The following is a 26963-nucleotide window of genomic DNA, read 5'->3' on the forward strand; positions in this document are numbered from 1 at the left end:
TCAGCGTCTGAAATCCAGTTGAATTCTCGCATGCATTAATGACAGTTGTCCACAAGTATGTTCTGAGGCCTTTTATTTTACATCACTACAAACAAGGGGTTCTCAAACTTTTTTGGGTAGCAAAGATGCTTCGGAATCAAATAGAGTACTTTTTTTTTTTCCAAGGACACCCTGAACATGAATGAAACAGAACTATCACACATACCCCTAAAATGCCAAAGGAAAAAAAAAAGGCCTATGCTTGAGAAAAAAAAAAGTTAGAATGTTACAGTAACATTTGTTTCAAGAAAAAAAAGGAGTCATGTTTAGAAGGGGGAAAAAAAAAAGACAAAGACATATTTTGTCAGGAAGAAAAGTTGTAATCTTATAAGGATGAAGTCGTTACGAACTCATTCACTGCCATGAACGTTTAGATTTGCCAAATGGAATCCAAACATTGACTACCACTGACGTAGATATTTTTGTCCAGTATGTTTTTTTTGAGTGGGTTGGTGTGCAAGAGTGTCTCGGGCAGCTTGTCAGTGAAATCCGAGTTTGTAAACCACAGTAAAGATCACTTTAGATGGTGGAAATGGCAAGGGAAAATAATTCGCAGCTCATGACGTGAATGATGAACGGCATGTGAAAAAAGGAAGAGAGGTCAAATTCGAAACATGCGGTGAGTCAGTGTCGCTGCCGACACCGTTTTATAGTTGCCGATCTGTAACGAATTATTTTACGGTCAAAATGTCTTCTCAGTCTACATTTATTTTGTCTTTTTTTTATTTTATTTTATTTTTTAGCTGTTGTTGTTTTATGGAGTCACCGTTCTGCTCGACACACTTGACTGTATATTACTAAAGAATGCAAAGAGCTCAAAATCATTTTCAATTTCTGGCCAAAGAAGGGAGTTGACTCTTGCTTTTGGTGGGTTCAGTTCACTTCCATTGTTACGGAACACAAGATTTTGTGGGATCTTGAAAAGCGCTAAATGGGGAACTCTGTTTCGAAATCAGCTGCCAGTTAATGAGTTAATTGGCCAAAAGCTAATATCGAGAAAGGAGTAAAGTATCGTATGTTGTTGTTTAATTGTCTGTCAAGCATGCATAGGTAGAAAAGATCATCCTACATGATGGGACTTACTCCTCAACTTCCAATTCTTCCACTAGTTCCTCATCAAACCACTGCGGGTGCTTCAGCTGGTACTCCCGGAAAGCCCCTAAGGCCTCCTGCAAGGCTCGACCTGAGGGGCAGCGGTGATACTCACCCTCTGCAAGTCCTTCAATGTGACAAACTCTACCCGGCCCGTGCTTTTCGGCGTCCAGGATTCTGAAGAAGAGCTCTTCGAACTGCTTCATGAGGTTGTATCGAACCGTGACGTGGAACGGCGAGGGGACGTCTTCCGGGGAACAAACGTCTTCAAAGTAAGCCACCATGTACTTCTCGAAGGTAGCGCGGCGCACCAGATGAGGGACGATGAGGCCGAGAGCCGGAGTGAGCATGTCGCCCACGGGAGAGTGCAGGTCTTCCCTCAGGAGAACCCGCTTCTCGCCGCACATGGCTCTCCATTTGGCTTGCACTCCTTGCGAGCACAGGAGGAGGATCTTATTTGAAGAGCCTTCGATTTGTTCTCTCTGCCAGTCCAGCCACTGGATGCGACCCAGTATTCCCAGTCGGGTGGAATCCAGTAGATCCAGGATCACCTCGGTGCCGCATTTGGCCGTCAGGAAGGCGGAGAGCTTGAGGACGATGTTTTTGTATAAAGGATGGTCAAGGGAGTAAAGGATGAAGACTTTTTTTCTTTCTCGCACCTGCAAACATTGCGGTTGTTGGTCGGCAGCTGATGACGCCATACCGACGAGATCTGAGGAGAAGAAAATTGAGACCGCTGCAAAATTAGCAGGCCCTCCGATGTTGCTATTTAAAGGTTTTTAGTCGATAACCGGGATGTTTTTATCAGCGCCAGTGGGGGGCCAACTTGGAACACACAATTGCTAATCAGATCTATGACAAAATTGCCATTTTAAATATGGGCAAAATACATGGAGACGTGCAAAATATGCGCCTTGAATATATTTCATGTTTCATAACAGCTCAAAGGGCTGTTTTGCACAACATTCACCATTCAAGGACAGCACCAAATTGCTGAACGGCAAACCAACTGCTAAGTGCAGGAACTCATTTAGTGCATTTTTAAAGAAATCAAATCGCTAAAAAGGTTTATATTATTGAGGGTTTTTTTTTTTTTTAAATTAGTCAAGTGGCGACTCAAGAGTACGGTCACATGTGGCCCACGGGCCACCAGTTTCTCACCCTGGTCTATCACCTTGCAACAAGGTTGGCATAGACTATAATCAAATCCTATTACCTTTGTAGGATGCAGCCCACAGAAGATAGGCAAAACAAACACCAACAAAGACCACCCCCACTGCACCCTTAATCACTGCAATCCGTGGTGGGATATCTAACAAAACAAAAGGGTTGTTATTTCTTATATACAAGGACAAAAAACACGCCATTAACACCTATTAAGTCCCATCGCCAGGTATTGCATCTGAACTGGTTGTAAAATTGATTTAAACACTGCCATAATGCTCATTGAACGTGCAAAAAATAAATAAATAAAAAATAAATAAAATAAGACATTTGTCAATATTTTCATTTTATATATTTCATTGTACTTTGAGTCACTTCAGTAAAAGTCAACAAGTTTCAGGATGCAAAGGTGTTTCTTTTGCTATCAAATGTCAACCCAAAGTGCGTCACGTGATGCACGATATAGGGACTGCTCGTTCATGCTCAAGAAATTGCAGTACTTACACAAACAGTAATTGATATTCATTTGCTCGAGACGACAGCCGTTATTCACGCATCGTTTGAAAAATGGCTTAATCTTGGGGGGTAAAAAAAAAAAAAGAAAGAAAAAGAAAATAACATTAAGCTTTGATACACGAAAATGATAATTTTTTTTCTCTTACAGGAAGTCTGAAAACAAAACTTACCGTTATCAGCAGTTCACATTTTAGTAGCTTTGACAGATCAAGGCCAAAGGTGACGTTTAAAGATGTTCTGTTCTCCTGTTTGTGAGATTGAATAATTAAGACAAAATCAATTCTGTGTCATAATAATATGGCAGGCTACAATCAATGGGTCCTTCTCTGCACTTCTTTATCCAAAGCCATTCTATAGCTATGCTGCGCAGAGTATGCTTGACAAAAGTCAGTTTCATTATTATATTGTGGTTACCTTGGAAACACTCTTTGAGAAATGGACGCCATCACTCTGGATGGAGACTTGGTATAGGTCAGAATGCTTGTCAGCCTCAAAGCCCACAAAAACCGACAGCATTTGATGCTTCCCCAATGAGAAAGCAGTTGCGACTTGAGCGTCCCAAAGGCTACCTTGAAGAATAATACATTTTCAAAATTGCAATTCCCGGCCACCCCCGTCTCTTACCGTATTTTAAATACAATAAACAATTCACCATTTTCCAAACACATCTGGGAGTTTCGAATTATTTCGTCGTCACATCCTGGCCATGACAGCAAATATTACAACATGAAATATTTCAGAGTCAAATATATGTCACACTCTCGTGGCGATACCTCACCTGGTATCGTCACTTGCTTTGTGATGGCGTTATCGCCAATGTCAGGTTGCGGCAAATTAGACGCCGTCAGTGTGTACGTGTGGCCGGCCTCCACCGACACCCGAGATAACGAAAATGCCCACTAAGTAGGAAAACACGGTCACTTATTTGGCACGGCTCAAGTTGAACACGAAGCTCCTTACCTTGCTAAAATTGGGATTGAGCTGCTGGTCGACACTGAAAGTGAAGTGCACACACACACTTTGATTTGTATGTTGATCAACAATACGCAACCGTGACCCCTGGAGTGTCAGAACACTTGCTGGGAAAGAGAGGATGAATCTGAATGTTTTTTTATTTTTATTTTTTTAAAGGACACGGTACTGCGTGTATACGAGAGGTGTCAAATGTTACTCACCATCTGGTTTTAGCCTCCACGTCACATTCATAATGGGAACAGACAGATGGTGGTCCTTACCAATTCCCACGTAGTCTGGACCCCACTCAGGTGCGGTGGGAGCACTGCGACAGGGCACCACCTTGAATGTGTCCGTGCAGTTATCTGACATTTTAAAAAAAAAAAAAGAAAAGAAAGATGTGTGCCATGTTCACATGGGTGACAGGAATCGGTATTTATATTTTGGACTGACTTAAACACTCACACTTAATTGTGCAGTTATCGAGACCCTATAAAACAGGACAAGAAAACATCATGAGATTACCACGTGACAAAAGAACTCACAATCTATTTCAGTAGAAATACTTGGGTTAAAAAAATACACCGGTAAAAGTAGATATTCTGATGCAACTCCTGACTCCAAGTCAAAAAAAAAAAAAAAAAAAAGCAGACTCCAAAATGTTAAGTACAAAAGTAAAACAGATTTTCAGATTTGAGCATTGAATGATATTACACTTGTATGAGCCAAAGTGCGTTGGAATGTCAAAGCTATTTAAAAAAAAAAAGAAGAAATAATTGAATCCTTACCGGCTGGTTACAGTCCGCTATCCAAAGGTAAGATGAGGCTGCAAAGCCAGTGGCCAAACACGAGCAGAAGAATGCCACATGGATCATTGTGGGGTTGCGGGCGCGAGAATAAATAAATGAAGTTGCCTATGAGGGAAGATTTGGTGACACGACTTTCCATTTGTGTGATTTGCATTCAGGAAGAATGCTGTTATCGGGTGCCATCATCAAATGCAAACCCCAAGTTGACAGGAAATGTTGCTCAATGCTATTTATTTTGCAGTTTCGATTTTTCACATTCGCCTATTTTTAAAATGATGGGGGGGTGGGAACCGCATCACCGGATAATAAAAATATCTATTTATCCATCGATTTGTGAGCTTATCGGCTATAATGCCATTTCACTTCACATTCGCAGTGCATCCGGCTCCTAAATATTAAACAGGTTTGACATTCGTCCTCCTCTGAGTGGGGGGAAAAAAAATCACTTACACAAGTCACGTAACAGCATAATTGCTGAGGATAATCTTTAGAGAGAATAAAACTCGGCCTTTGTAGAATTTGATCATAAATTGAGGAAAAGGCTGCGATTCAAAGACAGTATTTATCGCTACGTGTACACTCCCTTCAAAAACTAGAATGGCACACAGAGTGTCGGTTGACTTCATTCAAAAGGCCCAAACTTGTTTCAAACGATTTATTCTCCATAGAAAACGCCATGTGAATTACTTTGTTGCAGGCTAAAAATGTCCCCAAAATAACTTTTATTCACTGTGCAGACAACGGTTAACGTAACATTTCAATTTACTTTGGAGGTTCCACTGTTAGTCTTAAGCAGTTTAACAAGGCAGAAAAATAACATTTTCGTTATTCCAGACATTTAAAGGCAGACCAACTTCCTCAGAATCATTTTAACAGGTGAACTCAGTATGACCTTCTATAAACTTCTGAACGTGCGTGTCCATTTTTTTTCAGCGTTCCAGTACTTTTTGCACAACTCATCGTTCTCCAACTATCCCATCCATGGATTTAGTAATTGAATAAAACACCAACATGTCTATGTTCAGGACTACTGATGGCTGGCTTGGTGAGTGACATGGGTGCCAGAGATGGGAGCGTAAATAGGAGGATGTTGGGAGGTCCAGTTGTTGATTAAGTGGCTCACCCTACGGCAGCCTGTGTGTTGAGTGCAAGTCGGTCGTCGTCGTAGCAGCTCGCGTGTGTGAATGCGCTTCATACTTGTTTATTGTGTGAGTTTGTGAAGGCAACTGAAAGCGCAGCGGTAGCGGCGTTTATTTTTGACCACATGTGGGGGCATTACAATATAGTCTGCCTAATAGCGGTGGTAACTTTAGACCTTCTCCCGCAGCCATCTCGCCAATATATTTCGACACAGAATGTTACATGAGTCTGCAGTAACATTTATACATGTGGAAAAATAGTAAGTGCAAAACCTTGCGGCAGAGATTTTGCTTTGAATTATTCAATTGATCATTTCAGCACTGAAACATTCATTCGAAAGTTGCGAGAAGGTCAAATTCAGTTCAGCTGTTAAGGTTATTTGAAGTTCATCCTGAAATGTGTGAGCAGGTGATGCTCAGATGATGACAGAATTCACATCAACGCCAGTTTGAGAACTTGAATCAAACGTACTTCTCAGGCTGTGACATCATCGATGTTGTTCTCACTTTCGATTGGTCTTCATCAAGCCGGTGAGACTCTTCCAGGTATGTTTTCTCTCCGGTGTGTATCCTCATGTGTAACGCCAAGTAGCTCGCGCTTGACACTTTCTTTCCACAAAGGGTGCAAGAAAGGGCCTGTTCTGTGCTGTGCGTTTTCCTGTGTGCCACCAAACCGCGTTTCCCGGCGAATCCGGCGCCGCACACAGAGCAGGAGTAAACGTTCCCTTGGATGTGAACGCGAGAGTGTTCCACTAGACTGGACCGGTGTCTGAATCGTTTCCCGCACACCGAGCACCAGTGAGGCTTCTCCCCCGTGTGTCGCCTCATGTGCAACACCAGACTGCTCTTTTTGGCAAACTTCCAACAGCAGAGCGTGCAGGCGAAAGGCTTCAATCCGGTGTGGCTGCGTAAGTGCATGACTAAATCCGAACGTTGCGTGAAATTCTTACCGCATATTGAGCACCTGTGAGGTCTCTCCCCAGTGTGGCTCATCGTGTGCCTTTTCAAGCTCGCCCTGGACATGTAAGTCTTGCCACAGTCGCCACACTGAAACTTCTTCCTGTTACCCAGGGAGTCTGTGTTGCTGTGAAGACTCTCATCCAACGAGTCGGACGTCATGCGGTCAGCTGGTAAGTCCGAGGGGATGTGCGGTTTTGATGCTTCACTGTGGTCTTCAGCGGTTTCTGCTGTCAAGCTGCTAGTTAGGAGCGCCGGCTCTTTAGTGTCATGGCTTTGTCTGTAATGAAGGTGCGAGGACCTGACTTCATCCCCTGTCCTATTCCCATTTTCACCCTCCAGGTTGGACCAGTGTTCTTCCACTTTTATGTGGCAGGGCTCCAGTGTTTTCTGCTCTTCCGCATTGCCCTGCCACTCATGCTGCTCCGAGGCGAACTCTTCTTTCATGCCCGTAGGCTGCTGGACATCTACAGGAGAGAATACACAGAGAGAAAAATATATTCCGTGAAGTCAGATATTGTGTAACTGGGGTTGCAAAAATGGGGATGTTAAATTGTTTGCAGATTTTATACGCACTGGAGGGGAGAGATAAAGTTTTGGTCTTGAATTCCCTGAACACACACTGTAAATTGTAAACAACAGTATAATTGGCTTTCGGTTGATCACCGTATGGACATTATTTAAGAAAAAAAAAATCCAGACATGAAGAAAAAGTAATATTTCCTATTTATCAAAAAAAGTTGTCCTAATTACTGTTTGTCCTGGGTTTAAACTGATTCATCATAATAACAAAAAAGGAATCATTACAAAAACAATTAAAGGACATGAAATTTAATTGGGATTTATGAATTCTATGATACATCTACTTTAACTGATAAAAAGTATTGGTACAGGCAATACTGGCCCTGTATTTATTAGGTGGATGAACTCTGGACCTTGTAATTCCATAGATTTTTTTTTGGTCTCTTGTGATGAATTTTGTGTGATTGGTGATGTCTCGTGTTGCTGGGCCTCTCGGTCTGCAAATGTAGTTTTTGAAAATAAAATAACTTAAGTACAGGAATTTAATTGATTAATTTAAGTATCGGATCAATGCCAAAAATATGCAGTATCTCACACCACTAATGGGTGGATGTTAATCATCCACTGTTTTTACTTCATGTTTTTGACATGCTTTCTGCATCGAGAAACTTTTGAAAAAAACACGTTGTGAGGGGAATAAATTGTACAATACGTACAAACCTTCCAATTGTAGTTGCACACTTGGCCTGAGAAACGCGGCCAGCAGCTGTCGCTGTCGTTCGTTCTCCTCTTTGGAGCGACACAGTTCCTCCTCGTACTCCGTTATGGTTCTCTCAAAGAGCCCGAATATCTCGTCAGCGGCCTCGGTTAGTCGCCTCACCACCAAAGCCCTCAGCATTCGGACTTTACACATCTTAACGAGTGCACTGCTGTCGTAATTAACTGATCCAGGCTGCTTCCGCAGTCGTCTTGACAGAAGCTAGCAAGCTAAAGCTAATTTGAGAAGCTTTGACAAGTCGACGAAGGTTAAATTATCGTGACAGAAAGACTTTATGGTATTTCACTGCTAAGCGCCATAAACTGTGTTCATATGAAACTGAGAATAAAGGGTGCGATGACTTTAGAATCATGCCACTTCCTCCGCTTGGCAGTTTTATCAACTTCCGCCTTTTCTTCTTCGGTGGTCTCGAACGTAGCTGGGAAAACCATGACGTCACCATACTGACACCATCAGGAGTGACTTGGTTCCAACAACCAGAGAATCTCTCCAAAAGTAGGAGAATAACGTAGGATTTTTTTTTCTGGAATCCTTAATCTGTGAATTTTAATTGGAGTAAATGTTGCCAATTTTTCCTTTGTCACTTATGGGCTCTTTCGCATTCAGCTACGTGTTAGAAATTAGCACAGTATGTGTGTACCCTCCTATAAATATTGTTTTGGATCTCCCATGTCCTCACTGGCAAGGCGACGCAATAAAGTGTTTGAGCCCGGACGGATAAACACCACATGCCAATGGACAGCAGGAGATTTTGGAACAGCAGTCTTTAAAGCCACAGGAGAGATTAAATGCTTCAACATAAAAATTCCTGTCACGTTTTCGCCTGAGCTCAGCTGTATCAGTTGACACATCTCAGCCACATGCTGATTGGCATGATGTCTGACGCCAAAATACAGTGGATGGAAGAAGTCCACACATTTCTGTGTGATAGCCACCATTAACCAGGTCACATTTGTGAAATTATTTATCTTCATTTCATTTTTTCCTACAGGGTGTGTAGACTTTTTATATCCCTTGTACATCTGTGTGATCCATGTGTGCCAATCGGATTATAAAAAAAATGCTCTGCTGTGTTCCAAAGTCATGTGGCATGTGATGCCAAATTCTATTTTGCCATAGCCAGGGACGCCAAACGTGCTCGGAGCACCTGATCTCTGCACCAAGGATGACTGAGCTGCCACTTGGCTGAGGCACACATACTATACAAGGTGTGTCCTTGTGCTGCACAATAACATGCAATAATGTGTCCTGACTCTGGACCGAATCCAGAACGGTTCCATTGTGATGCACCAATAGTCAAGCGGGAGTGGAGGGGATATAATTGCGTGCAGAGATGCGAGTGTGTCAGTGCATCAATCGTTTGAGTGCTAGTTTGATTCCTATACTTGCCATTTGTGATCGACTTCACCTTCAAGGTAAGTTGGGATGATAACGCGCTGATTTTAAAATAAATGTGATTTTATTGGACCTCGGAAGCCCTTCGGGTGTCTATTTTATTTGCGTTAAATCCAATTTGGATTTAATGAGGGGAGGCGTAAATGCCTCTCGACAGCTGGTATTCATACGCCGAGCTTCTTGACGATCTCGCCATGCTTCTTTAAGTGAGCAAATGTAACCCGAGACTTGACCTCTCGATGCAACGATGGATGGCAACGGCGTGCTTAACCTGCAACCCGTGAACCGCAAAGCTTGCTCGTACAAACTTTCATGACCACTTCAGCCAACCTTTTATCATTTTAACTGGTTGTGATTATGTGACGTCAGAGGCACTTATACATCTCTTTTCCAAAATGTGTCTCCAATTAATAAAGGGAGGAAGCTAAAAAGATTATTAAACTGGAGCGTACGCTTAGTAAGTCTAAATTTGTGGAGGCTGGTTGAACACTGCTTTTAGAAATTCGGCCTTGCGTGAAAGCATTCAGGGCCATGGCAGCTGTTTGCACCCAGAACTTCATGTTGTTAGATTTAGCAACGCAGTAGCCTTCTCTGTAAAAATAGGAAGGATTATCTTGCTGTGGAAGGATACTGACATGCATCTGAAAGGAAAAATAATTACAAAACAAACAAACAAAAAAATCATACAAAGTAATAATAACATAAGCTTTGTTTTTGCCCCAAAGCAACAATAAACAGCAGTTATGTCTGAAGGGTGAGTGCTATTTTTTCTACATCACTCCTTACATCATATTTTGCTTTTAATATAACTTTTATTGCTTGTTTGTTTGCTTGCTTGTCACGTGTTCCATGAAAGACCGGTGAGTATGACTAACATACAATTCTCATCAGACATTTTCTTGTGAATGTTGAGAGACATCACTGATTCACAACACACAAGTACGTGGCCTGTTGTGGCCCCCCCATTAGCACTGAATCGTGGCCCCCTCCAGCATTTAAGTTGCCCATCGCTGTTCTAGGATGTTCCATTTGTACAATGACACCACACCACATCGCAGCTTCCGATATTTCAGCACGGCTCAGCAATTGGGTCGACAAAAGTATTAGCGTAGCATCCCGTTAGCATTTCAATCCACGCTCATCTCCCAGCATTCACCCAAGAAGCTATTCCAACAAGATGACAAAAGCGTAGTCATTTACCTCACAGAGAGAACCAAAATATTCAGCCACACGCCGACTGCACTTGAAGGTGAGTCCTGCAGATATGAGAACATGTGAGGATCATTTTCCCCAAAACGTCACGTGACTGCAGAGTCGTCACCAGGATGCCTTCTTACTTTATAGTCCATCTTGCTGAGAAGGGCCACCTCGATGCTTTTGGCTGAGAGCAAAGAGAAAAGAGCGGAGAAGGAAAGATTCCTCGCTGAATGTTTCCCTCAGCCAAAGACCTCAGACCTGTCAGTCCAACAACTCCAGGTACCAAGACGACAACGTCCACATCTTGACTCAACCCGCTGCTAACATCTTTCTTTGCAGGAACTGTGTAAAGAGCTACACAGAAAGATTGATGTCACAGATGAAGCTCGATATGATATTGAGTTGAAGGTGGACAAAAATGAAAGCGAGGTAAAATACATTCTACATTTTCCAAAATAAAAGATTTACACAACTTACAATTTGAAAAGGGGTAATCATTTTATGAAATAGCATGTGAGGATATATTTGGAAACCCAGGTTCGTAATAAAAATCGATTGCGCCACACAAACGGGCGGTTTCCCACACAGCTAATTTAAAAGCAGCAGGTGGGTCCTCATGTACAAATACACACTACTGTGTGACCCACTTAGTGAGACGCTATCATCTCTGGCTAAGCTTAGAAAGGCATGTTGCAAATGAGTTAACATTTTACAGAATGCATTTTCCGGCCTTCATCAAATCGCATCCCACATATTTAGTACCGTGCACACGAGTGCTATCAGTACGACTGCAGCCGCAACCACCCAGTACAAATGTAAATGCATGACTGTTGAGCTGTTGTGCGGGTCCGCATAACTAAAGGTAAAGTCAACCTGGAATCCCAGATGTGTTCTAACTGCGAGGTAGGTGAATAGATAAAAAAAATCTGTAATATAGAGACCATGAAAAACAAAGTTGCATCCAGTTTTACTCCTCCCTGTCGCTTTAAATACATTTAAACTATTTAAATCCATTTATTAAACGTATTGTGAACATAGCACAACCATTGCGAGCAAAAAATGTATAGCAAATACTGTACATACTGTGTTGTAGTGGCTGTACATGCATGTGTCTTTAAGAGGCGGGGCTTGTTGTGGAGGCTGCATGTCAGTGTCTGGGCGTGAGCTGTGGCCTCGAGCAGGTGGGTTTTTTAATGTGGTTTACTTTTCTTCCAAGTTAAGTAAATGACTGAAGAGTGCATCGGTAACGGTGGCTCTCCTTTCCCACATGCGATGGCATGCAAACAGAGTACGGTAGAGCATTCTAGAGTAACTAAATACAATGTTCCTCTGAAGGTAATTTCCAGCGCCAAACATATTTAGAATTGTTAACAGATGGCACAAGACGGCAACAAAACCACACATTTTTGTCTAAATCAAGCTCCTAAACTCACTTCAAAATAGCTCCTTGGCACCAAGATGACACAAGATTGCAGCAAAGCACAATTGTTGTCTAAATGAAGCTCCTCAACTCACTTCAACATAGTTCCTGGGCACCAAGATTTCTTTTTATGGCCATCTTGTGGTGAGTCCAAAAATAACATAGAGGTGAATACAGAGGATAGGTTACACCAGGCGTGGGCAAACTACGGCCCGCGGGCCGAATCCGGCCCGTTGGTCTTTTTAATCCGGCCTGCCGAAGATTGGTGTACAATTGAGGTTTGATTGCATTCATTTCGTTTGGACTTGTAATGACAGGTATTTCAACACCAGGTGGCGCAGTTACTTCAAGTTGCAGAGCACAGGGAGGGAGGGGAAGAGGAAGAAAGAGGGAGAGAGTAATGACCATGGAAGGGAAAGTGATATGTATCTGATTAAACGAAGCGGGTAACAAAGTACGAAACATTCAGGAGACGCCTGGAGTCGGAAAGACTCAAATCTACGAGACTTTGAAAAACAAGGAAGCGATTCTTACTCGGTCCGATTCTGGCAATTTCCATGCTCAGAGTGAATTGCTTGTGGCTCGAGTAAATGAACATTTCCTAGAATGGTTTGATTGTTATCATGTTAAAAACTTTCCGCAAACTGGACCGCTAATAAGAGTCGGAGAGCAGTCAAATGTGTAGAGCGTGAACAACAGGGGGCTCAGTACACATCCTTGAGGAGAACCGGTGCTGAGTGTGATGGTGGAGGAGAATGTTACATTATTACTGGCATACAAAGACATTGTGCTATCTTCTTTATTTTCTATTTCTATTTCTAACTTTTGGCCCGGCCCTCCACAATATTTTCCGCTTCTCATTTGGCCCACCCCTGGGTTACACCCAGGTGGTCCATCCATCTATACATCCATAGCTTGGATTTCCATATCACACCGATAGATATGGTTGCTAAAAAAACAAAAACAAAAAACAAAAAAACTTGGTGTGTGAACGATGAACCGCAGCATAGCGAGGGCAAAACGATGAACAATGAAGTCATGAAATGTGTTGTTGGCTGCAGATTGAGTCACTGAGACAGAAGATTGCCTCATTGAAGGGGGTCCGGCGTCCCAGCTTAAAGAGGGTGAAGAAAAATACAGAAAACTTGCTTGGCGCATACTCCGACCCCTCCAAACTCATGAAGGCTGATTTCAAGGCTAACCTTAAGACAGTGAAGAAAGAAGATGAAAAAGTAAGGTTCAAAGTTAATTACGTGTATCGAGGAACTACATGAAAGCATCTAAGTGTTAAATGTTTATGGTCTACAGCGGGAAGAAGTGATTGACTGGCGTAAGAATGTGGAGGCCATGTCCGGCATGGAGGGCAGGAAGAAGCTGTTTAACTCTGGACAATAGCTACACTCGTCACCGTAATTGGTGAGTAGGTGTGAATGAACAAGAACGCCCAACATAAAAATAAAAGCACTTTGAGCCACTTAAAGTAGTTGTGAAACTCTTCTTTGTTTGTATGTATTGAGTGAGTTATACTAAGTCATGCACAATGGCATTCCTACTTTTTTTTTTTTTTTTTTTTTTTTTTACAGGTTTGGGGCATTATTTTGAATGGTGAATGTGCTTTTTACCAGTTCGGACAACTGTGATTAAAACATTACAACCATTTTCCAGCTTGATTTGTTTTGTCTTTGTTGCCTAGTACAGCTTTGTCCAAATTCTAAAATGATTTAAACAGCATCATTACCTATGACAAAATTAATAGGTTAATTCATTGCTATACAAAAAGCAGTGGATAAAACTGAACTATGATAATAATCGCTGGACAGCATCCTGATTTGCATGCTGTTCTGCCTTGAGAGTTCTATTTTAGCTGGCCACTCACGGAGCACACAAGGAGTCCTTGAATGTGACCCGCGGGTCCTCCTGTCACTTTGAGACGGACGCTGCTCACCACAACAGCTTCCTTTGCACATATAAGAAAGGTATGATGAGTTTTTCTTTATTGTATACATACATATTGTAAGAGTAGAGTTACCGTGGCTCGTCAGTTTTTAATTGATGAATGGATGCAAGAAAGAAGAATTGATCCGTGTGTGAATGTTTTGAAATGCACTTCTTATGTGCTACAATTTTGAAGTTTATCTCTATTCCAATGCAAGTAGAAAGTGTTTCATTTTGTTAGCCTGGCGGCATAGTCACCTATGTCGAAGGTGAACATTTTTGGAAACAAGAAAAAAAGAAACATAACAAATTCAACATACACAAAGAGTCCAGGTTGCAGTTCAAGCATTTCAGATTATCACGACTTGGGTCGGCTGAGAAGCTACACAGATAAAAATATTTTTTTTCTCCCGCAAGTAATTTCAAATGACTTCGGCCAAAGTTAAATAAAACTGAACTGTAATTATGATTCTCCAACATGACACACTTTAAGAATCACTGACCCTGACAGTTATGCTGTTACGCTAACAATTTGTTCGAATGAGGACACCAAACGTCATTCTGTCATGGGTTTTGATTCTGGAGATCAACAAAGTTGTCTAATGTACATGTGTTTTTCAATGCTACAATTGTGATTTATGCAGACTAAAGGCTTCCAACATGTCAGAGGAGTAAGATACAACTCATTTTGTTACATTATTATTTCTGTTTCGAGTAACTGTTCACAGTCTAATTTACTATTATTATTTTTTCTTTGCGTTTACCCTTCAATGTCCACCAAAGACCGGTAAGTCTTTTTTTCTTCAACGATCTGTTAACGGTTTGGCATTGATGCAGCCTTTTATGGGACCTGTTGAATTTTTTTGCAGAGGAAATCCAAGATTTCTGCATCACGCAGACTGACCTTGAAGGTATGTTACATTCTTACAGTGTAATTGTTCAATATTGAGTCTCACGAGGACTACCCCCCTCCATTTCAGACCAAGCTGCTAAAGGTAGCAACTGTGATGTTAGAGAAGGAGAAGGAAACAAAGCGGCAGGAGAGAGAAACTACTTTGAGCGAGAGACTGCCTCCGCTGCAGCTGTCCGGGCTGTCGGTGCAGGACCTTCAGGTACGCGTGTGCGGTGTCTTGCCTGTCCATCATGTTCCGCTCGAATAACGTGCTGTTCTGAATGTTCCACGCGCCGCTGCCAAGTACACACCATGTTCACAGTCGGGGGATGCCTGTTACTGCTGCTGCTGTCGTCATCTATGTGTGCTGCGCGGATTGAATTGCATATTTGATACTGACACCTTTCAACATTGTCCTTGAGTCTTTTTTTTGGAAAATTTTCCGACTCGTTTTTGGAACAGCGGTATCTCCTATTATAAAGTATTACACTTGACATGTTGCTATACTGTATTCTATTGCGATTTAATTCTTCAATTCTATTTTAATACATTATTGGCATCACTTAATACAATGAAGGGTTTATAAAATGGATAGAGATTCATTTAACACTTCTGTTTGATTAAAAAAAAAAGTTTTGCTGCTATCGTGTGGCATCCGGAGGCAAATATAAACTCTTTTTTTTTTTTACTGGCAATTCTCAGATTTTTTTGCGACCTCTCAAGGTTCTCTCCTCTCTCATAGGCTCTGTGCAAAGAACTGCACCATAAAATAGACGTGGTCGATGAGGAGCGCTATGACATCAACTCCAAGGTTAACAAGAATCATTTAGAGGTTTGGGATTCCATTTATATTCGGTGGCCATAATTTAAGCATTTGGTTGATCACGTGGATTTAGACTTTTTTTTTTTTTCCGATGGTTTTCTTCAGCTTGAAAATCTCTCTGCCAAGATCATTGAGCTAAAGGGTAAAATGAAGCGACCCGCTCTTAAACGGGTGAAGATTTCGGCCGACGCCATGTTGGGAGCGCTGCTGGGTGCCAAGGTCAAGGAGTCTGTGGACTTTAAGGCCAACCTGAAGACCGTCAAGAAGGAAGAAGAGAAGGTAAAATCCATTTATTTAGACCCCAACGCTGCAAAAAAGTAAAATGAGACCGCCAGTGATTCGGTGATTTGATTTTTCCTTCTCACGAACAGAAAGAGGAAGTGACGGACTGGCGTAAGAATGTGGAAGCCATGTCTGGTATGGAGGGCCGAATGAAGCTCTTTAATGCCGGCCAGTAGATTCAAAACAAACAAGTGGGAAAACTAGTAAGCCCACATTGACATCACTGTGTGTAGCCACCATCGCTGAACAGTAACGCAGCTTAAATGGTGTCGCATATTCCTTATTGGAGTTCATGCCGAGGCGTCCAGAATTTCCTGACAGGATCGAAATGCCTGGAAACAATGTCTTGACAATGACCCTTAATTAAAAATGTTTTGATTAAGTCATTAAAACCGATTTTTGTTGTGCAAAATAGGGCATGTAATAATTATTTGACAGCAATCATGTAGTAAAATGTAGATTTTTAGAGATAAAGCTCATCAATGCCAACAATATGTCCTTGCCCTTTTTTGGGATTTAGCAGAATTTGATCCAAAAAATAAAGTCACTTCAATCAGTATACAACACGGGGCTCCGTGGTCTATTTGATCTGTGATGAATACCACGAATACTAGTTTTACTTTATGATAAAACCACTTGACAACCACATTTTGCACTTGTCTGACGTTTAAAATGTTATCACTCACAGCATTTGCACCTTCAAACTATAATTGAGTTGTATTTAACTTTTTTTAATTTCATGTAGTACTCAAAGTAGCCACGAGACTACTCGTAGTATTTTTACCGCAATTTGAGAATCATTGGCAACTGGCTGTGATTTTGGCTGCTTCATACCAAAATGGCCAACTATCAACGGCAAATATCTGAGCGTCTTTGTGTATAATATGTAGATGGTATCAATCAATCTATCAAGCAATTTATCCATGCTTGTAGTACCAATTTTATCTATCAATGGAATCAATGATACCTATTTGAGGCATCAAAAGTATCCAAGGCAGGGTATTGATGGCATCTTCGATGGTAACAATTAGCATTTGTCAATGGGATCAACAATGATCTGTCAGTCGTGTGATGGGTGAGTTATCTGGCATATTCAAACCCCTAAAAGGCGAGTCATTCGTTAAAAGACGATTAAGAAATAGGCATTCCAAGAGGGATTTAGCGCCACCTGGTGCTTGGGCCTGAACGAACACAAGGCTTTGATATAGCCAGCAATACCTAGAAAACGCCACTAAGTGGTAGCATCGCTCCGCAAATGCCATCCCGTTTCCTCAACCGTTCAGGTGTCTTCAAACGGTGAGTAGTTTCTATTTATTCTAGTTTTATCATACAGCGATTTATTTGCATTTGAGCCTGGGATGAATAAATTCATTTGATATTATTTGTTTTGACAACAGAGCAATCTGGGAATGAATTATTCATTTCAAATCCACCATGGGGCGCTCTCTGAGCAACCAGCCCATGAGGAGGCCATAAAAAAGGCTCACAGGTGGAGATTTTCACACCTCATACACGACGCCGGGCAAGAATGGCGAGGACAGAGTGTCTATTTTGGAGAGCCACTCACAAGGGTGCTGGAATCTATATATCCAGCCTCTTTGTGCCCTTCTCATCTTGGAAAAAGCAGCCGGCCTGTCGTTTTGTTGCATATTGTGGAAGGTAAGAAAAAAAAAAACTGCAATTTTTATGACATTCGTAGAATGTATGCGAGGACACCAGTCTTGGTCTAATCTTGACCATGTTTTCATCTTACTTTATCAATTGCTCTTTGATTGGATTTTCTAGTTTTTGTCTCACATAAGTGATCAAGTATCAACACAAGGATTCACGTCATTTGTCTCTTACCATCAAATATTTTAAGTGACACGTTTGACCTCAGGACAAAAGTCATGCCTTGTCTAACAAATGTTCTTGGAATGTTTTTCCATTTTTTTCTCAACAGACGGAGACACAAGAAGAGCTGAACTATGTCTGATGCGTGAGTATCACTCAGCTTGATTGTAATATTATGCTTGAGGAAATGTGATTTAACAAGGAACAAACTTTGCCTGTACTCTCCCCCATGAATCAATGTCACCTTCTGCTTACGTGCTCAGGACTTCGGTAAGTCCAAAAGTACCGGTAATTCATACCGTCAAAAGTAATTCATATGCATCAACCCATACTCAAAATTATTTCACTTAAAAAGTGATCATGAGTCTTCATTTTTCCATTATTTTCATTCCAGAGACCAAAAATATCTGCATCGCGCAGACTGTTTTTGAAGGTATGATGACTAAGTGACTCAAGTTATGCTCATTTGCTGGCTGGCGTGTGATTTATATCCAAAATGCTGTGCAATCAGACCAAAATGATCAAGAAGGCCATGGTGATGCTGGAGAATGACAAGCAAGTGAGACAAGACGAACGGGAAAGAATTCTGACCGAGAGAGTTCCAGAACTCCAGATGTCAAGCTTGTCTACACAGGAGCTGCAAGTATGTTTGTCGTCCACATGAAAAACAATGATCTAACCATAGGGCGGCCCGGTGGTCCAGCGGTTAGCGCATTACTGCAAATGCCGTGGGTTCAATCCCGGCTGCGGCATCCCTATGTGGAGTTTGCATGTTCTCCCCGGGCCTGCGTGCGTTTTCTCTGGGTACTATGTTTTTTTTCCCACGTTCCAAAAAGATGCAAGGCAGGCTAATTGAACACTCCAAATTGTGAGTATGAGCACGGATGGTAGTTCGTCTCTGTGTGCCCTGCGATTGGCTACTGCCCGAAGACAGCTGGGATAGGCTCCAGCACACCCCGCGACCCTTGTGAGGATAAAGCAGATCAAAAAATGGATGGACGGATCTAACCGCGCTGTATGCACATTACTTTAACCCTTTCATGCACTAATAATGATAACCTGTCACCTGATAAGCTGTCCGATGCAGTAACATTGATGTCTACAGACTCTTTGCAAAGAGCTTCACCAGAAGATTGACGCTGTCGATGAGGATCGTTATGACATTGCTTTAAAGGTGGCCAAAAATGATATTGAGGTATGGGTTGTAGTTTTCTTGTGGATGGTATATCGATGGTATGAATCAATCTCCCTATCTGTGGTATCACTGCTATTTGTCGATGGTATACTAAACAGTGGACTATTATTTTCGCTGATTTTACCCCCTAACATTTTTGCAATGAAGTATTTTGTACTTTTTTGGAGGAAGGGGATCAAACCCCATTTTGCAAGAATTTTTGCGTTGAACTATTTTTTTTTCCACCAAAGTATTTATAATGGATGTCAGCACTCTTAACAGTTGCAATTTTCAAAGGACTGTTGTAATTATTTTTTTTCTTGGAGATTATAGCATTCTTTGGTCCAATTTACATGACTTGGCGGGACAAAAGACCACACAATCACGTTCTTGAATCGATAACGTGTGTGTATCAGATTATTTTTGACAAATGATTATGAATAGTAAGCCAGTGTGTTTTCTTTTGGGGGGGGGGGGGGGGGTATGGATGAAAAAAAAAGTTGCGGGACCTGTCTCAGAAGATCTACGAGTTGAAGGGCAAGATGAAGAGGCCGAACCTGAAGAGGGTGAGGGTGTCTGCAGACGCTATGTTGGGAGCGCTGCTGGGCTCCAAAGTCAAAGAATCTGTGGACTTCAAGGCCAACCTCAAGACTGTGAAGAAAGAGGAGGAGAAGGTGAGTTTGTCTGCAAATGTCTCTGCCATTTTGCTTTTACAGACATACTGATTTTTGACATCAAAACCAAAATATGAGAAATCTTAACACATGAGGAGGGGGGAAAAAAATGAATGATTTGCGAGACATGTTATAAACGCTCAATCAAGTGTGGGCAGAGTAGCCAAAAATTGTACTCAATTAAAACTAAAAAGAAGTCCTCCAATAATTATTTGAGCAAGAGTATGTAGCGAGTGAATAAACTACTCAAGTACAAACTAGTGAGTAAATCAGAGAACAAACATCAAAGACATATTTTTAAAAAAACCAACATTAAAATGCAGATATTAACCAACAATATCATTTTAAACTCAAACAATACTTTTAAACTTTAAAAAGCACAATCGGTTCACTGGGCCAAGATTACATTGAAAACTACGATGTGTTTTCTCTCGAAGTGGAGTTCTTGTAGGCTGAAATGCCGACATTTTTAAGCACAGTGCATGACGTAGCTGTTTACGCTGTGGCTCACTGTAATGTCGTAAAAGTACCATCTCCTCAAAAATATCCAAGTAAAAGTAAAAAGTATTTTGTGTTAAAATTATTCTGACTTGTATGAATCACCCCACCAAATTTTGTACGTCAGCAAATGTAACAGTAAACGTAAGGCGTTAGTACCCATCTCTGCGCTCAATGCAACCAGTTGCTCTTCTATTTATGCCAGACAACAGCGCTCCTTTCAGGTGGCTTCCTAAATGGCTATCGTTATGCAACACATCACTATCACAGAAGCGACCGAACTCTATGTTGACCACTTACACAAAGATTTAGGATCTGAAATATTGAACAGGTATAACAATAATGATTGTTGACCCCGACCGTTTTCCGATCGGGAGATTTTGAGACATTCGAAACCACGGTGATCATCGCTCAGAATATTTCTTCCGAGGACTCCAACAGTCAGACATTTGCTGACTTTTATCGAAAGAAGGGGAAAATGCTCAAACTCATTACAGCACACAATTCTGAATGTTTGATTTTTAAAAAAATGTTTACCTAACAGAAAGAGGAAGTGACAGACTGGCGCAAGAACGTGGATGCCATGTCAGGAATGGAGGGCAGAATGAAGCTGTTCAATGCTGGCCAGTAGACGACAGGCTTGTCGTCTTTGCGAAGACATTTGCCACTTGAATGACTGTTGCTCACTTTTCGAAGAACATTTTTAGTAATGTTGCTTATCTGTGGAGGGAAATCGTAAAAACGGCATCTGTGTGATCATTCTCAGGAGGAAGAATAGCATAGCCATGTAAGGGTAACATCTGAATCTTAAGTTTTCCTTTCAACAGTAAGCAATAGCAGTGAGTACAGAACATCATGCTATGTATAAACATGTGCTTTATGCAAAATCTGAGTCGAGTCCGGATAATGCATTCATAAAAAGGTGAATATTTGTGTCTTGCTTGTGTTTTGTGTTTAAGATGCGTTTTCAAGTGGTACGTGTGGTTAAATCAAGTTGATGTTTTAAATAGCTGTACAGAGAAGATTTTTTTTTAAAACTGCCCAACAGCCCAAGCCATCTTCAAAGGAACAGATTGTGAAAGGTATTTTCTCACCGGTATTAAAAAATATTGGGTTGGGCCGTCTCTGGGTAATTTTGCAAAACAGCAGAGTAAACCTGCTCGCAAACAACATTACGCCATACACGTGACCGTCAAGAGTATGTCTGTTTTGTTCACGCTAGCAACAGAAAAATGAATCATTAAACTAATCGATGAATGATCATTTTAAATATGTGTGAATGTCTACGACTTCACTTTTTTAAAACCAACTTACCTGCTGAAATATAAATTACTGCCAGTCTTGTTTCAATCTTTTTTTTTTTCGATTGGCCCTTCACACATTCAAATTGCGGCAGTGGAGAAGGCTCAAATCATCCTTTAAATATTTATCCTGTTTAATTTCCAATTGCTCTGCCATAGTCAAATGACTTTGGAAAGGTTTGATTACGATGAGAATGTGTGATGAATAAAGCATAGATAGCTGAAACGGACCCCCCCCCCCCACCTATTTGTTCATTGTTATTTGCCGCCATTGTGTTTTAATTTGATAATGTCAACGTTTCAAACTATTGTAACAATTAACAACAAAAACATAAACTTCGAAAACCAAGAAGTTACCCAGACGAACCCTCCTTACACGAGCTTAACTAGCCGTTTGGAAACCAAATCTTTTGGTTGTTGGCGCCATGACACAACACCTCCTCTTTCCTCGTCGACTCCCTCTGTGGCGAATTAACATGGGCGTCGTCTTCCTCCAAATTTGGGCATGACGCTCCGATGCTCTGTGTTGCGCTATTCGGATTGGACCCGTGATCTGTCAATCATCATCATCATTCAGACGTTTTCATGGCCGGGCTAAATACTGACAACATCGACGCATCTACATTCCCACCGCTTTTAAAAGCCACATAGGGTAAGTCGTCTTGCTCTCAATACTGTTTTATGCATGTTGTTTGTTTTAAAGCTCCCGGCTGCCTGTTTGTTACGCTGCTAACGTGCGTGGGGTGCTTTTTGCATCGGGGTGCAAGCAGCCATGTTTGTTGTCGTAAATAAAGCCTTAGGAAACAAAACCTCAAAGATAGTGGAGATAACGCCAAATAACTTCTTCGATGCATGTACTAACGTGACGACAGGGGAAGCTTGCTTCATTTCCTCATATAGAAATGCTAATAATAATACAGTAGGGGTTCACTTCCAGCCTCCCGAGATCAACTTTAACCTTTACGCATACATCAAAATTGAATTTGAGTTGCAAAATATCGGGAATTTTTCAAAAGCTTCCCATCAGCTCTAAGAGGACTTTATAATTGCATTGGAATGACTAGGAACTATTGGGAATGCTGAATTCAGAAATTAGCAACCTTGCTGGTTGGTCTGTGTCAGGAGGCCTTGCTTATAAATGAACCAATATGAAAATGAATTTGTTTGCATGACAGTACTTTTCACCCAATTTCTAGATCTTCATACGTTCATTCCGTTTTAAAATGCAATGCAATCTGTAGTTCGGTGCCTTCATGTACAATAGGCACACGTTGGAGACCCATTTTTTTTCTTAAAAAGTTGAGGTTGTTTTGTCAAACCATTGAATATAAAATGTTCCTAATGTACTTGTTTTGCTTTGCATTTAAGGGGAAATACATTGATTGCTACTTATATCAATTACGGTATGATTTTTACAAGTTCAGCTCTGAACTACAATGGGTTTGACACCCATCATTTGCTGTACTACTCTAATTTCAAGTCTATCATAATTAACCTCCTCATTTGAACTTTATGTGTATGTTCAGGTTTGTGGTGTATGAGATGTCCATGTACAAACTCTTTCTGCTGAGACATGGGGAGGGGGCGTGGAACCGGGAGAACCGTTTTTGCAGCTGGGTGGACCAGAAGCTGAGTGAGGACGGTGTGAAGGAGGCCCAGGATTGTGGCCGGCTCCTGAAAGAGTTGGGCTACAACTTTGACCTGGTGTTCACTTCCATCCTCAGCCGCTCCATCCAGACGGCCTGGCTGGTCCTGGAGGCAATGGGGCAGGAGTGGGTCCCCGTGGTGAAGTCGTGGCGGCTCAACGAACGCCACTACGGAGCCCTGATCGGTTTGAACCGGGCGGAAATGGCCGCCCGGCACGGGGAGGAGAAGGTGAAGCTGTGGCGGAGGAGCTACGACATCACACCGCCTCCAATAGACGAATCTCACCCGTACTTCAGTGAAATATACACCGATCGCAGATACAGCACGTGTGACGTGAAGAAGGAGAAGCTCCCCCGGGCTGAGAGCCTGAAGGAGGTCTTGGACAGGCTGCTGCCATATTGGGAAAGCACTGTGGTACCGGAGATATGCCAAGGCAGGACGGTGCTCATTGCGGCTCATGGAAACAGCTGCAGGGCCCTGCTCAAACACCTGGAAGGTATGCTGCACTGTTGACACACTCAGAGCTTGATTTACAAAAGATTTGCATGCGCAAATAAAAATGTGCGAATACACAAAGATTAAAAGAAGAGTTTCACAAGTGACTTGGTAAGCTGTAGTAATAATTGGTATTCAATACCTGTGAATATTGCTATATTGTCTGTCTGCATGTGTTGCTCCAACGTTTGTGTTCAAATAAGTGTTGCATAAAGAGTCACAACACTGCAACACCAATGCAATTAGTTGGCCCGCCCTGCCTCACCGTTGTGTGGTGTTCCACAGAGTTCGATTTTGGGGCCCATGCTCTTTTCATTGTTTTAATAATAAGAATAATGCATCAGATTTGTATGCCGTTTCCTGGACAACCGGACACTGAAAGCGCTCACAATGGATATTTGCTGCCCACGGGTTCCATCTGAAGCAAACTTTCCTTCCATTGCTATGAGATTCTCAATTAGATCTCTGTCCTGCTGAGCAAAAAGGACGCTAAAAGGAGGCCAAAATTGGAGTTACGTGCTCCCTCGTACGAGCACCAGTTAAGAGGTGAGCAGTAGCACCAACTGGAGGACTGGCTGACTCCAAAATCAAGTGTGTTACAGCAATCCAGCTGAGTGACACTTCCAATTCCATCACTTCAAACTTCATTTTGCGCTGATGGTGCTCTTCCAGAATGTTTCATGGTGAAAACCATCAGCGCTGCCAAAAGCGCAAAACCTTCTTTTAAATATAATGGCTTTCACCACTTTTAGGCCAAGGCCCACAGTGTGCAAGGTCTGTTGGAAGGAGTGAATAGGTGATTTTTAGTTCATTCAGCCGCTCCCACATGATTGCGCTTGTCAAGTGTCGCGCTGTGCCAGAAATGGGATGCTTGACCCTGCTCAAAAAGGCCACTTAGTTTCGGTTACGTTGAGCATCCACGTTGACCTTTGAGAATACTGTACTCGTAGTCCACTCACTCACTTTATATTTGTTGTGGGGTTCTCAGTTTACAAAATGCAGTGTGACCTTGACTTTACGTGTATATCGAATCATTTTCCCCCCCATTGAAATGCTATTAATCTCTCCCAACCCCCCCCCCCCCCCCATTTTCCTCAAAATAGCATCATAAAAATAGAATGAGAGTGTGAAGAAATAAATAGTGTTTTTTAATACTTGCAGTTATTACTGTACCTACTGCAGTATTCCTGTGTTGGATGTGTGCCTTTAAGGGGCGTGGCCTGGTGAGTACCATCAGAAGCCGAAGTCAAGTTTGCAGATTAGTCTTGCATTTGAGCGTTTGGGCCTGGGTTGTGGCCGATAGCACCTCCTGGCGAGTCTTCTCATTTTGTATTTGACTTTTTAATAAACAGCTGAATGTGTGTCAGCGACTGTCACACGCGGCTGCATTACAGTACCTCCATTTTTTATTTTCTCACGTCACTCGAGCGGAAACGACTGTCCGAGGTCATGCGGCACCCCGCCCTTTTAAAGACACCTCATACACAGCCACTACAATATGTACAATGTTTTCTCTATATTTCATGCTTGCCATTGTTTTGGGTGTTCAGATACATTTAGTGTAAAACTACATAATGTTTTGTTTTAATATGGTCTCTCGATATTGCACATTTTCACCTAGAATGGTTGAATCAGGAATGTATACACCATTGTAAAAAAATAAAATAAAATTTTAAAAACCCAAATAGCTGCGATACTCCCACTTGCTAATCAAAACAGAGTTTTGCGTATATCACTGAATATTAGACGTGAAACATTCCGAAAGTCTAATTTGGCTCGCTCAACTGTAACACTCCCGCTCCTATGCGCTTCCGACAGGGATTTCAGATGAGGACATCGCCAGCGTGACTTTGCCCACCGGGATTCCAGTGTTGCTGGAGCTGGATGCGCAGCTAAAGCCTGTGAAAGGCCGCCAGCTCCTGGGAGACCAGCAAAAAATCCAGGCGGCCATTAAGAAGGTGGAGGATCAGGGAAAAGCCAAAGCCTCAACTTGAACCGGGTGTAAGATGTTGTGCGGGTCACGTTGGCCTTAGCTGGTACGGGATAGCGCTTTCTTCATGTGAGAATTAAGAAAAAGTAAATGACAGTGACTGGAGACAAATTGAAAGCGAGGAGAAAGTCTTAATGTGAAAGGGACACGTGTGTCGGACCTGCCACGGTGGACAAGACGCTTTCGGTTGCTCGTCTCCAAACTGACGACACTGATGCGCCTTGGTAACATTTATTCATTTAAGCTAAAATGTGATGCAGAATTTATTTAACTTCTTTTGTTCCATGGGTTACATTTATTTGACTACTTGTGAGTTAGCCTCAGTGTTATTAACCTTGTGCCAATTTAGCATGGACCGATGCCTCATTGTTGGTCCCTTCAAGGGAAAAAAAACTAACAAATAAACAAAAATGCAACAGGTGATGCCACAACTGTTTAAATAAATGCTCCAGGTGAGGTTACACCCTTCTTTGCATTACAAAAATAATGTGCGACTCATCCCGGCCTCGACTGTGACTCCTTTGCAGAGGACAGTCCGGACATTTTCTCTCAACACTGTGAAGGAACAATCCTGTAGATTTCAAAAACATTTCAAGAGATATCCTTCAAGCATTTCAGGGATGAGGGCTCCTTTTTTGAAGCTACATTGTCGCAGATGTGTGAGGTGGTCAGTGGGGGGCGTTGTTCTTGTTTTCTTTGAGTTTGATTCAATTTATTTTGTATCACAAAAATGCTGGAAGGCACCTCAGAGTCCACAAATCGTACTGTATGTCTTCCAACAGCACCGTCTGATCTTTGAATGTAAAGGAATCTGCTGCAATTACGCCCGACTGCTTACTATTTCTTTTGTTTGGTATGCACTGGAAGAGGGATAGATACTGTAAATTATTGGGATTTAGTTGGAAATTATTCAACAAAAAAGATTTTCCACTGCAAAAAAAAAAAGAAAAAAAATTCTACTGTAGCATGTTAAATTCTCATGGAAAAGGGCTCAAAAGGTAGGAACCACTGTTGTGTTTGTCAAGAAGTAAATTGTTTTTTTTTTGGGGGGGGGGGGGTGAAGCAAATAAAGATGTTACAAAAAAATCCTTGTTTCAGTCCTACTTTGACTACATTTAGGAACGTTATCAACCTCCAGGACAAGATTTAAACTACTTTTTTTTTTAACTTCCATGCTATCATAATACCAATAAATCTTGGGGAAAACTGAATTCATTTCGATAGCTCAAAGCGAAAATCGCAATTTATCCTGATTTGATTGTTTCACAAATCTTCCTGATTTTCACTTTTTGAACTGAACAACTGACATAAAAGTGACTCTGGTCATGGGAGTCGTGACACACGACATCAAAGCCAAACGGTAAGCAGAGCTGCATTGAGTTTTGAAAGAGTCACGGCCCAGTTACACTTCAGTTGTATTTCACTTTTTAGTACATT

At 41.8% G+C, this 26963-nt stretch overlaps 6 protein-coding genes across 8 annotated transcripts; 4 read left to right on the plus strand and 2 right to left on the minus strand.

Moving 5' to 3' along the window:
* Positions 1 to 30: 30 nt before the first annotated feature.
* On the minus strand, positions 31 to 5117 carry LOC147206675 (interleukin-17 receptor A). Its single transcript, XM_086108649.1, has 11 exons — positions 4554 to 5117; positions 4231 to 4255; positions 3987 to 4130; positions 3772 to 3890; positions 3590 to 3710; positions 3464 to 3511; positions 3226 to 3380; positions 2982 to 3056; positions 2800 to 2872; positions 2348 to 2443; positions 31 to 1843 (listed from the first exon to the last, which is right to left on the minus strand). The coding sequence occupies exons 1-11, from the start codon at positions 4638 to 4640 to the stop codon at positions 1119 to 1121; spliced, it is 1668 nt and encodes a 555-aa protein (XP_085964775.1). The 5' UTR covers positions 4641 to 5117; the 3' UTR covers positions 31 to 1118.
* Positions 5118 to 5214: 97 nt separating this feature from the next.
* On the minus strand, positions 5215 to 8390 carry LOC147206676 (uncharacterized). The gene is made up of 2 exons (XM_086108642.1): positions 7913 to 8390; positions 5215 to 7137 (listed from the first exon to the last, which is right to left on the minus strand). Exons 1-2 carry the CDS (start codon positions 8103 to 8105, stop codon positions 6176 to 6178), a joined length of 1155 nt encoding a protein of 384 aa, XP_085964768.1. The 5' UTR covers positions 8106 to 8390; the 3' UTR covers positions 5215 to 6175.
* A 1774-nt stretch (positions 8391 to 10164) lies between these two features.
* Positions 10165 to 13692, plus strand: LOC147206677 (troponin I, slow skeletal muscle-like). The gene is made up of 5 exons (XM_086108648.1): positions 10165 to 10614; positions 10710 to 10841; positions 10902 to 10991; positions 13044 to 13214; positions 13291 to 13692. Exons 2-5 carry the CDS (start codon positions 10737 to 10739, stop codon positions 13375 to 13377), a joined length of 453 nt encoding a protein of 150 aa, XP_085964774.1. The 5' UTR covers positions 10165 to 10614; positions 10710 to 10736; the 3' UTR covers positions 13378 to 13692.
* An 890-nt stretch (positions 13693 to 14582) lies between these two features.
* On the plus strand, positions 14583 to 16326 carry LOC147206678 (troponin I, slow skeletal muscle-like). 2 transcript variants are annotated; one of them, XM_086108644.1, is made up of 6 exons: positions 14583 to 14704; positions 14787 to 14828; positions 14898 to 15029; positions 15552 to 15641; positions 15738 to 15911; positions 16004 to 16326. In XM_086108644.1, the coding sequence occupies exons 3-6, from the start codon at positions 14925 to 14927 to the stop codon at positions 16088 to 16090; spliced, it is 456 nt and encodes a 151-aa protein (XP_085964770.1). In that variant the 5' UTR covers positions 14583 to 14704; positions 14787 to 14828; positions 14898 to 14924; the 3' UTR covers positions 16091 to 16326. The 2 variants fall into 2 exon arrangements, with proteins under 2 accessions (XP_085964770.1, XP_085964769.1); XM_086108643.1 differs by lacking the exon at positions 14583 to 14704 and having other exon boundaries at positions 14769 to 14828.
* A 1820-nt stretch (positions 16327 to 18146) lies between these two features.
* LOC147206679 (troponin I, slow skeletal muscle-like) lies at positions 18147 to 21203 on the plus strand. 2 transcript variants are annotated; one of them, XM_086108647.1, is made up of 5 exons: positions 18147 to 18180; positions 18259 to 18390; positions 18853 to 18942; positions 19422 to 19595; positions 20638 to 21203. In XM_086108647.1, the coding sequence occupies exons 2-5, from the start codon at positions 18265 to 18267 to the stop codon at positions 20722 to 20724; spliced, it is 477 nt and encodes a 158-aa protein (XP_085964773.1). In that variant the 5' UTR covers positions 18147 to 18180; positions 18259 to 18264; the 3' UTR covers positions 20725 to 21203. The 2 variants fall into 2 exon arrangements, with proteins under 2 accessions (XP_085964773.1, XP_085964771.1); XM_086108645.1 differs by lacking the exon at positions 18147 to 18180 and having other exon boundaries at positions 18244 to 18390.
* Positions 21204 to 21946: 743 nt separating this feature from the next.
* bpgm (2,3-bisphosphoglycerate mutase) lies at positions 21947 to 26572 on the plus strand. The gene is made up of 3 exons (XM_086110088.1): positions 21947 to 22046; positions 22921 to 23537; positions 25355 to 26572. Exons 2-3 carry the CDS (start codon positions 22937 to 22939, stop codon positions 25528 to 25530), a joined length of 777 nt encoding a protein of 258 aa, XP_085966214.1. The 5' UTR covers positions 21947 to 22046; positions 22921 to 22936; the 3' UTR covers positions 25531 to 26572.
* Positions 26573 to 26963: the final 391 nt, after the last annotated feature.

Source organism: Hippocampus guttulatus, chromosome 4 (genome assembly GCF_054856545.1).
Source record: "Hippocampus guttulatus isolate MCC_2025c chromosome 4, RoL_Hgut_1.0, whole genome shotgun sequence".
In the NCBI taxonomy this organism is placed as follows: Eukaryota; Metazoa; Chordata; class Actinopteri; order Syngnathiformes; family Syngnathidae; genus Hippocampus; species Hippocampus guttulatus.

Excerpts from the sequence above, each read along its gene's own strand:
- LOC147206675 (XM_086108649.1), bottom strand. The coding sequence starts at position 4,640 with ATGATCCATGTGGCATTCTTCTGCTCGTGTTTGGCCACTGGCTTTGCA. Across the intron at positions 2,444-2,799 it reads GAATATCAATTACTGTTTGT|ATATCCCACCACGGATTGCA; the intron begins GTAAGTACTGCA and ends TTGTTTTGTTAG. Across the intron at positions 1,844-2,347 it reads GTGGGCTGCATCCTACAAAG|ATCTCGTCGGTATGGCGTCA; the intron begins GTAATAGGATTT and ends TCTTCTCCTCAG.
- LOC147206676 (XM_086108642.1), bottom strand. The coding sequence starts at position 8,105 with ATGTGTAAAGTCCGAATGCTGAGGGCTTTGGTGGTGAGGCGACTAACC. Across the intron at positions 7,138-7,912 it reads TGTGCAACTACAATTGGAAG|ATGTCCAGCAGCCTACGGGC; the intron begins GTTTGTACGTAT and ends TCTCTCCTGTAG.
- LOC147206677 (XM_086108648.1), top strand. The coding sequence starts at position 10,737 with ATGCTTTTGGCTGAGAGCAAAGAGAAAAGAGCGGAGAAGGAAAGATTC. Across the intron at positions 10,842-10,901 it reads TGTCAGTCCAACAACTCCAG|GAACTGTGTAAAGAGCTACA; the intron begins GTACCAAGACGA and ends CTTTCTTTGCAG. Across the intron at positions 10,992-13,043 it reads TGGACAAAAATGAAAGCGAG|ATTGAGTCACTGAGACAGAA; the intron begins GTAAAATACATT and ends TGTTGGCTGCAG.
- LOC147206678 (XM_086108644.1), top strand. The coding sequence starts at position 14,925 with ATGTTAGAGAAGGAGAAGGAAACAAAGCGGCAGGAGAGAGAAACTACT. Across the intron at positions 15,030-15,551 it reads TGTCGGTGCAGGACCTTCAG|GCTCTGTGCAAAGAACTGCA; the intron begins GTACGCGTGTGC and ends CCTCTCTCATAG. Across the intron at positions 15,912-16,003 it reads TCAAGAAGGAAGAAGAGAAG|AAAGAGGAAGTGACGGACTG; the intron begins GTAAAATCCATT and ends TCTCACGAACAG.
- LOC147206679 (XM_086108645.1), top strand. The coding sequence starts at position 18,244 with ATGCTGTGCAATCAGACCAAAATGATCAAGAAGGCCATGGTGATGCTG. Across the intron at positions 18,943-19,421 it reads TGGCCAAAAATGATATTGAG|TTGCGGGACCTGTCTCAGAA; the intron begins GTATGGGTTGTA and ends TGAAAAAAAAAG. Across the intron at positions 19,596-20,637 it reads TGAAGAAAGAGGAGGAGAAG|AAAGAGGAAGTGACAGACTG; the intron begins GTGAGTTTGTCT and ends TTTACCTAACAG.
- bpgm (XM_086110088.1), top strand. The coding sequence starts at position 22,937 with ATGTCCATGTACAAACTCTTTCTGCTGAGACATGGGGAGGGGGCGTGG. Across the intron at positions 23,538-25,354 it reads CCTGCTCAAACACCTGGAAG|GGATTTCAGATGAGGACATC; the intron begins GTATGCTGCACT and ends CGCTTCCGACAG.